The sequence below is a fragment of the Diabrotica virgifera genome, chromosome 1 (assembly GCF_917563875.1).
Source record: "Diabrotica virgifera virgifera chromosome 1, PGI_DIABVI_V3a".
In the NCBI taxonomy this organism is placed as follows: domain Eukaryota; kingdom Metazoa; phylum Arthropoda; class Insecta; order Coleoptera; family Chrysomelidae; genus Diabrotica; species Diabrotica virgifera.
This window is the reverse complement of record NC_065443.1, coordinates 299,980,902-299,991,430: the sequence shown is the minus strand read 5'-3', so window position 1 is coordinate 299,991,430 and position 10,529 is coordinate 299,980,902. Positions and strand designations below refer to the sequence as shown.

Genomic DNA, 10,529 nt, shown 5'->3' with positions numbered 1-10,529 from the left:
TGCCTCAATTGAGCAATTTCACAATGTCTTTCTGGGTTACTTTAGTTTTTGGAGAAGAAAATATTTCCCACCAATACTGGCTGCTTTCCAGAATACTTTACATGAAATTCATGAGGTAGCACATAGCTCCTTATTTCCTTGTCACTCCTTTCCACTTAATATTCAGATTTCTCCTATGGCTTATGAAACTGTCAATATGGGCAAAGAAGCAAATAACCAAACCAAGTTTATGGAATGGTACCTCAATAACTGGTCGGAATATAAACTTATTTTCACAGATGGATCCAAAGATAAACAAGGTAATGTAGGTATTGGGATATACCTTAACGAGAGAACACAGTTAACAGCAAGATTACCCTCCGCTAATTCAATTTGCTCAGCAGAAGTATTTGCCATTAAAAAAGCATTAGAGTTAATCCAACAGAATAATTTTACAAAGTGCCTCATCTGTAGTGATTCTAAGAGTGCTCTAGAAAAAATCACAAGATCAAGCTACAAGGCGGCAATAGACTCACAAACTCTCCAACTAAAACAAAAACTATGTGAATTTGATGAACAACATAGAGAAATTAAATTTGCATGGATTCCAAGTCACACTGGAATTATTGGGAATGATAGAGCTGACCATCTTGCGAATCTTGGAAGAAAGCTGCCCATTAGTGAAGAACCAAAGGCCTCCTTTAAAGATTTTCAAATTAAATATAAAGAAAACCTATGGATCGGTTGGGAAAATCGATTCCAACAAATAGGACAGGCAAAAGGAATTACTTATTGCTCACAAGTTACAGTTCCATATAAAAAGGCATGGTTTACAAAATTTCCCAACCTGGGGAGAGGTATAATCACACAAATGTGTCGTATGAGAAGTGGACATTGTAGTGTTCCTGTACATTTATTTAGATTGAAGGTAGTGAATTCAAACCAGTGTTTATGTGGCAGTGTAGGAACTTTACAACATGTTTTATTGGAATGTACTAGGTTCCAAAGAGAGTCCCAGTTGCTTAGAAGGGAACTAGAAGGTGATCCGACATTAACTGATGTGTTGTTTAAAAATTTAAACTCAAAGACATTAATCGCAGTGCAAAAGTTTTTAACATCAACAATGACTCGTGTGTAGCTTGCTTAAAAACTTTATGACTTTATGCTTGCTTGCAATGCATGTGCTTTGTGCTTAGTGCGGTTTTGCGTGGTAGTACTAGAACTAGACCATTAATAGTAGAACTTTAGTTATGGAACTTATAAACAATTACAAAGTTTTTTTTATCTCTTAATATTTCAGATTCAGGAGCTATGAGCTTAAGCCCAGATGTACCTCAGGTACGGCTCTTGAATATTCAAGTCTATATTCACGGATCCTGGCCGGATAGCCCTGGCAGCTAAGGCCATTCAAATGAAGAGAAGAAGAAGATTTAACCCTCTTGATTTAACCTATAAATAGTTTTGTTCATTTGTTCGGAAAGCCGAAAAACGTCAAATCCAAATCTCATTAATCGAATGTGGGAAAATAGAAAATCTTAATCACATATTTTTTGAATGCCCTATTAACTCCATTCCAAACTGGGATATCTACAATTTTTTCGCCAATAAAGGACTTCCCACCCCGATAACAATATATTCAATTTTACATAAAGTAGATGAAGAATCAATCAGAGCAATTATGAAGTTTCTTAGCATAAACAGAATAAAATTATAATGCTCAACTAGCTACAACTTATTTATAATTCATGCTTATTACTAATAGATTATGTTTGTTATTGTACCTTGTACAAAAAGTAAATATTTAGTCAAAGTTATCACCATAGCCAATTTACTTCAAAAGAGATCAAGAAGTAGACATATTCGGTGGGCCCGACATGGTCATGAGCCAGTCAACGTGGTGACCGCCAACCTGATCGAGCTGGCCAAATTGCATAAAGCAAGGCCAATAACCAAGCAAGCAAATCTCATTAAATTCAATCAAAAAATGGAAGTGAAACAAGAATTTAGTGAGGACACCTTTAACGAAGAAATATATTCTAATGAAGTGAATGATACTCTGTTAGATAACTTCAAAAATGAAATGAAAGAGGAGCCCAATAGAGAAAATACAAATGATATATTTGATAATTCAGACTTAATTCCTTTCTCCTTATTAAAGACTGAAATAGAAGAAGATGAAAATAAACTTAAGTTATTTGAAGAAAAACAAACCAACGAAATGGGTAAGTAAATAACACAGAATATATTCTATATGCCTGTTGTAGATCTGTCGATCTGTTAATTCTGACGTTGAAGTATTTCTTGAGAGGTAGACTGCGAGCCATCTCTCCATCTTTTTGGTGGTCTCCCCCGTGGGCGCTTGCCAGCTGGTTTTCCTTCTAGTGCAATTCATGGTAGTCTGTGCTCCTCCATTCTTTTTACATGACTGAACCATTCTCTTCGCCTTGCATGCTTTTGGTTTTATTGGACTCTTCTCTTGATTCAATACCATAGGTCATAACAGGTCTGATTTTATAAATTCTAACTTTGCTGTCCATTCTCATATATGGGTTATTCCAGACCACATCTCTCAAACATCCGGATGTGGCTGTGGACTGTGGCCTTGTTTATTTGTCCTCTTAGGTCTCTGGCTGGGTCATGATAACTTGATAAATCTACACCTAGATGTTTGAACTGGTTTAGCTGTTCGATGGATTTTCCCTCTACCACGAGCTTGCATCTATTTAGATCTTTCGCAATGGTAATGCATTTTGTTTTCTGTGTGGATATGTTGATGTTCAGTCATCAACATGCTTGGTAGAATTGATAAAGTTGTCTTTGTAGGTCATCCTCATCCTCTGCAATCAGAGATGCTACTGTGACCAAGTCTGTATCCTAGTTGTAGCAATTCCACATCTCTATTATATTTCATCCATCAGCATATTGAATAGAAAGGGCTGAGGCTGTCTCCTTGCTTGATCCCCCTGGAGTTGGTAAGTTGGCTATAGTGGTGTCATTTGTTTTAATTTTTATCGTGTTGTTATTGTTCATCTGCTTTATGAATTCCACAATGTTTGCCAGTATTCTTTTTTTATTTATTTTCTGTAATATATCGCTAAGTCTGACTCTGTCAAATACTTTTGTTAGGTCTACGAAGCAAATGTATGCAGGTTTGTTATATTCTATCAACTTTTCTTTCACTTGTTTCATGGCAAATATTGCATAGCTTATCGACTTGCCTTTTCTGAATCCTTGCTGTTCTTCTCTGTTCTTTATCTGTGATTCTAATTTATCCTTGAGTATGCCTGTGATTAACTTCATTGACAGATATCACAGAATATAATTTACTAGTTTATTTGGGAATAAAGCCACAATTTAAGTTTAAAATTGAATTTACTTGACGTTTTGATTTCCACTTCGGGAAATTGTTATCAATCAAAATACAAAATATTAGTGATTTATTTATTCTTAATACATTTTTATTTCCAAATAAAATAGTAAATTACATAAGATGCCACAAGGAAATTATAGTTTCAGAAGAATATTAAGAAACAGAATATAATAAAATAAAGACTAACAAAGTGTTATTATTCTAAGTGCCCCAGTGGTACTAGTTGAGTAAAAGGGTAGGGTGTTTACGGATATCAAATTTATATCAATGAATTCTGCTTCACTTATATACAGTGGTACCTCGATATACAAGCGCCCTAATATATGAGTGTTTTGAGATAAGAGCCACCGAGCGAACGATATTTTACTTTGAGATGAGAGCCAAATTTGAGATACGAGGAACCGCTTTTTATTAAAATTCATGCCTTTTTGGAGTACTTTTTTGAGCCTTTTTTTTTATCTTGCATTATAAAATAGTTTTACTGGTAATAGATTTTTACGGCCCCGCCAGGTTTTCAAGATCATTTTACAGGTCTGTATGTGACTATCACTTGGACCGACAAATTAAGTAGACATTGTAAATTAAATCCGACAAAAATTCGTATTCTGCGTTCCCATCCCAACCGTATTCTTTGTGTAATTTACACTGTGTGTACCTCTGTGGACAGTTTTTTTAAATGAGCTGCAGATGAAAATAAGCAAAGTGTGACCAAGAAAAACGAAGACCACTGACGATAATTAAGCGCTTCCGTAAGCACCTCACTTTTTCTTATGTTTTTACAGAATGTGTATGTATTTTTTGTTATTTATAAATAAATGTTTCTTCTTGTAAAAACATTTTTCTTACTTTAAAAGACTTAACAAAAACAACTAAGGTGGTTTGTTTGGGACCGGAACGGATTAATGACATTTCAGTTAATTTTGATGGGGAAAATTGCTTTGACGTACGAGCAATTTGACATACGAGCAAGGTTATGGAACGAATTATCCTCGTATGTCGAGGTACCACTGTATAGGCACAGTAGGTGAGAACTAATGCTGCAACTTACTATGTGTAAGAGTTAAACAGCACTGATCAAGAACAAAAGATTGTGTGGTCACTTCCCTCAACATGACACTCTGTCTATGTTAATATAGTGATCAATGCGCCACTAACTGGCAAAATAACGCAAAAGATATAAAACATAATACAATGTGTAATAAAAAAATAATGTGTGTGTACTATTTACGCACGTAAGAAGTTATACTTCTATTATATGATGTCAACGAAATTAATATACTTTAAACAGTTTGTTTTAATTTTTTTAAACACCAAACTAATTTTGTGCTTACCGCTTTCAAAAAAATAAAAAAAAAGTATAGAATTGCACAGGATTCGAACTCAAGACCTCTCAATCTCTGGCCGAACAATATACCAAATACTCTACGACGACTGTGTCTGTATCGGTTCGGACGTACCTAATGACAATTCACGGTAACAAACAAACAAGGTGAAAGTATAATAAATATACAATAAAATGTTTTAATAAAACTCATCTTATTCCTGAGGAAGGCAAATCCAAAGACACAAAAATTATAATAAAAATATATGTATTTACTAAAAACACTAATATTTTTTTCACACCTTTTCTTGCACTGATATATTTATACTGTAGTCTCCCTTAATGAAATAATATGGGCTTCATCTTCGTAACTGTATTTATTGAACATAAACGTTTCTTACACATAAACAATAAAAATGAATCTTAAACGTAAAACTTCAAACCTCGATACATAATTCATGTAATCTTAATCAAACATAAAAGTCCTAAAAGTGAGGTTATATTCCTCTTCTTTTTCACACTTCTAATTTGAATGACAAGTGACAATCAGTCTGTCAGTGGCGCGAAATTCAAATAAAGGACTACAATACATAACTAGAAACGCCATACTGTCTGTGTGCGCATGTGCGCAGTATTATTAAATTTTACTCTCAATCGCGCCTAGAGAAGTATAACTTCAAAAAAGATGAAACTAGTAGAGGTGGAAATTATCGATATAAACATATAAATTAACATTACATTACATAGTTAACCACCTTAAGACGTTTGGGCCAGGAGTATTTTATAAAATTCTGTGGCAGTTGTCATACTCCTCCGATGGGTCTAAAGGTGGGAAAGTGTGTAATGTAATGTTAATTTATATGTTTATATCGATAATTTCCACCTCTTTTAGTTTCATCTCTTTTTACTTCACAATGTATTATGTTTTCCATCTTTTGCGTTATTATGCCATTATACAGTGAGCACGTAAAGGTTGGAATAAATTCATTTTCTCGAGAATGAACGATTTTGGAAAAAAATCCCGAAACAGGTCAATTTTTATTTTTAAAGTGCGACTTTTTGGCATGTATATCATACTAGTGACGTCATCCATCTGGGCGTGATGACGTCATCTATGATTTTTTAAATGAGAATAGGGGTTGTGTAATAGCTCATTTGAAAGGTAATTAAATTCTCTATTCAGTAATATAAACATAAACATAATTATTTATAAATTTATTGGCATAAAAAGAAGAATCTGTGTAATTTATTTAACTCAAATTCATTTTACTGCTATCATAAAACAGGAAATAATGTTTATTTGACAAATAAATATTGTTTTTTGCTTAAATTCAATATTAAAGCAGCCACCCACCTTCCTCTTGACAGTTTGAACATTTAATTTAAGCGAAAAGCAATGAATATTTTTCAAATAAACATTGTTTTCTATTTTATGAGAGCAGTAAAATGTATTTTGAATTGAATAAATTACGTGCATTCTTCTTTTTATGCCAATAAATAAAATTCAAAAAAAAAATGTTTGGACACACTGTATAAAGAATTATGTTAATGTTTATATTACTGAATAGAGAATTTAATTATCTTTCAAATCAGCTATCACACGACCCCTATTACCATTTAAAAACATCATAGATAACGTCACTAGCATGATATATATGCCAAAAAGTCGCAATTTAAAAATAAAAATTGACCCGTTTCGAGATTTTTTTCCAAAATCGTTCATCTGGACATCTGGACTATAGCGCTAATTGTTAATAATTAAAAATAACAGCTTTGTAATAAAATAATGACAAAAATCTCTTCAGGACCTTAAAGAAGGGGTTTGAAACTTGATTTGGTTACTTTTTGAATTTTATAATAATAATTTTTAATCGCATATAACTCGACAATAATCAATTTTAGAGAAAAATAACAAGAGTCCTTTTTTGCTTACAATGACCCAAATTATCTAAAAAAAATATTCGAAATGAAAAAATTATTTTCGTTAATTTGTTTAAAAAAATTGCTAAACAATTTTCGACCACGGCTTCGCCCGGCACCCTGTGGATATGTTATAAGGACCTCTCTTTGAGTAAGTTTGTGTAAAAAAACCGAATCTGAATAATTTCGCTAGCGGGGGCGACGATACTGCCCGGTCTATTAGGTTTGTTTATGTTTGGTTCCGTTAGGTTTGATTAAAACAGTAAAATTTAATTTCTTTTTACTTTTTAGGCTACAACCACAAAAAATTGGCTTTTTTAGGCCTGCTCTCTTGTTCCCTAATTACCTTTGTATTTTTGAATTAGAGGCCCGGGTAGCTCAGGCGGTAGTATGTCTGACTTCCACATAGAAGGCCAAGGATCGAATCCCACCGTCGGCGTCGACGAGAACATCTAGATATTTTTAAAAATATCTACAGGCCCCAGGCTGACTCTGCCTGATTAAAATGAGTACCTTGGGTAAAACCAGGGGTACTAATAGGTGGTTGAAGCATAGCACTGGCTGTTATAACCCCAAAGCCATGTTAGGGGTATAAAAGGGAAATTATTATTATTATGTTTTAATTATCATGATCATGATAGTTGTTGTAATAAGTTGTACTGATGCTGGTGACAACCTAAAATGTCTCCAACTATTTCTGGCTGTGTATTGGTTTAGCACTAGTGGGTAACTGCTGCTCTGTGATGCTTATAGAGGATGGACCTACTTCAAGGTTTCTTATCCCTGCAATATCACCCTGCATCACATGAAATTTATGCATTTATACCGAAATAGTACAGCCTAAATAACCTAACTGACACTTGTTTTGTTTTGTCAGAACTAGAATGTTGTAAATAATAAAATTTTATTTTATTTTAACAGACAACTCCACATATATATTTTTGGTTGAAAAAAGCAGGGTTTTTTTGTTTTAAACATTTTGTTTTAATTAACATTTTGTTTCAGTCTCTATAGTCTCACTTTCTATAGTAATCTTGCAATCCAGCCGATTAAATAGTTTGGAATTGACTAAAGCGTATGACGAGAAGAGTTTTTTTATGTTGGATGACCATAGAACGCCACCATGCCAATGATGTCTTACATTCTCAATTAGATGTTTAGAAAACATATATGGTTTAAAGGGTACACACTTTGCCTGGTATTTAATAATAGTTGGCAATGCTTTTGGATAAAACTTTCTATATTCCGTGCCAGTTTTTATTTGCTCTTGACTAAATTTATTTCCACTAAAGTAAAATTTGTCAAAAATGAGCCGGGATCAAAGCCATTTTCATAAGTAGTCCAGAGAAATAAGGTTTTTCTCGTGACACATCCCCCTCCAGGCCGAAACCAAATTTTTTGAGTAGTATGGACATCTATATTATTAATCTATATGTTTCCTGCAGCCGATTTTGATGATATACATAGTTATAAACAAATGAAGATCGAAAAACGGTAAATTATCGCTTTTTTCGTCTATTACCAAAAAGTTAAGCACTTTAAACAAATTTGAGAGTAAGAAACTCATAAATCGTATAAAAAACTTCAATATGGCATTCGCTGAATATGTCCATCCTTATTGGTTGCTTAGAAAATTGCAAAATAAATCATAAATATTGAGTTTTTATAAATATTCATAACTTAGGTAAAAATTAACTTAGAATCTTCTTATTACACGGAATGCCGAGACTTCTTGTACTTAAATTATATTTTTAATTTCAAAGCAATTGGTCAAATAGTTTAAAAGTGATTTAATTTGTTTTTCCCAAATTCATTTTTTTTGCAACACTATAAGTCAGAAAATTGTGAGGTTACAATAATACTTCGGACAGTTTATGAAAGAAGAACATTTATACTATTACCTTAATTAAAAATAAATGACAAAAAATAATTTTAAACAGTGTAAAATTATTTTGCAAAAACATGTCGATTTTTTGCTTACTTATAAACAATTAGAATAACTTTTTAACCGTTACCCGTAGAAAAATTATTTTTTCATATTTAGAAAGACTGAATTTTTATACACATTTAGAAAGAAAAACAACTGTTCTAGGAGATTTAGGGACAAAGTTAGCCCCCCCCATTTTTTTAATTCACATGTATTTGCAAAATTATTTTGCAATATTTATAATTATTTTTTGTCATTTTTTTTAAATTAAATTAATATTGTAAATTTTCTTCTTTCATAAACTATCCAAAATATTACTGTAACTTCATCATTTTCTGACTTACAGTGTTGCAAAAAAATTAATTTTGGATAAACAAATTAAATAACTTTTAAACTATTTGACCAATTGATTTGAAATTTAGGGTATGATTTAAGCACCATAAGTATCAGCATTCCGTATAATAAGAAGGTTAAGTTAATTTTTACATAAGTTATAAATATTTATAAAAACTCAAAATTTATGATTTATTTGGCAATTTTCTAAGTAACCAATAAGGATAGACATATTCAGCGAACGCCATATTGAAGTTTTTTATACGGTTTATGAGTTTATTACTCTCAAATTTGTTTAAAATGCCCAATTTTTTAGTAATAGACGAAAAAAGCGAAAATTTACCGTTTTTTGATCTTCATTTGTTTATAACTATGTATATCATCAAAATCGGCTGCAGGAAACATATAGGTTATTATTATAGATGACCATATTACTCGAAAAATTTAGTTTCAGCCTGGAGGGGGATGTGTCACCAACACGATATGTTTTTTCCTTATTTCTCTGAACTAAAGATCCTTGACTTTATTCGTATCATTTACCAAAAATTTGCCATTTGCTTGTTCAGTCTCGAATGCTTCCAGAAGTTCTAGCCATATCTCTGTAGACTTTTCCTTTTAGTGCAAGTATTTGTGTGGACTTTGTCCCTGCAATATACTTCATTTTTATAAATACCTAGTCTTAGGCATTTATCTTTAAATTTCTATCATTTACAAGCTTTATTACATCTTTATCAATACTTATTCTATTGGCTACAGAGCAAACGTGAAATAATATTAGTCATTTTTTAACTAACTTTCTAAGCATTCCGATAAAGTATTCAAACGAACATCCTGATGCAATAAAAGAGCAGAATCACCAGTTTCTCTAAATTTTGCGCTAGCAAAATATACATTTCTAAAATATTTGCCATTTTTGTTATACTACTCTTTATCCCTGGCACTTCTATATCTTGGGCAAGTAGCAGCAGCCTGTGCAGTTCCTCAAACAGACCCTTCTCATTTTAAGAAAATATGATTTAAACAATGTTTTTTCTACGTTTTATTTGTTTAAAACATGTTATATAAAAACAAAAAAATACATGTTTAAAACAGAAAAAACCGTTTAAAACGTTTGTTTTGTATAAAAAAACCATGTTTTTTTTTAACACTGGAAAAAAGTATTATTATTGGAGTAAATTTTTTAAGCCCCTTCTATTTTCCACATTTAAAATCTGTTTGGACTTGTCTGGTTTTGTCCGTGCATTATTTGAGAATTTTTAAGTCAAAAGGATTACTTAATTCAATATCGACAGAAAGTGGACTTAACTTGTTTTTGGCAGTGAGCCGACAACACATACATAGTATTATTAGAACATGTTGTGAAGTCAAGTCAAGTCATTTGTTCATGTCAATATACAAAAGTACTTACATACGTCGAAAAATAGTATACAAATTTGGTTCACAGATATAAAATACAATTATAAAAACACAAGGCATAATATGAAATAATACATACATCAATTATTAAGACAAACACTTTCTGAGTTCCTAAGAATAAACAAAGTACAATTCAACAATTCACAACCCAGTTCCAAACATTAAAGTTAAAATTTAAAAATTCATCACTGCTGTAAAATGCTTGGCTTTAGTTGTTTTCTAAATTGTAAAGTTGGCAATTCAGTAATTTCAGTAGGCAACTT

The 10,529-nt window shown here is 32.0% G+C and overlaps 1 protein-coding gene across 2 annotated transcripts in view; it reads left to right on the top strand.

Moving 5' to 3' along the window:
- Window positions 1–1,452: 1,452 nt before the first annotated feature.
- LOC126885630 (zinc finger protein 239-like) overlaps window positions 1,453–10,529 on the top strand; it is a 47,314-nt gene continuing 38,237 nt past the window's right edge. For both annotated transcript variants that reach the window (XM_050652264.1, XM_050652259.1), the window contains exon 1: window positions 1,453–2,201. In XM_050652264.1, coding sequence (XP_050508221.1) covers window positions 1,745–2,201 — 457 coding nt within the window. In that variant the 5' untranslated portion in view covers window positions 1,453–1,744. The remainder of the gene's footprint in view (window positions 2,202–10,529) is intronic.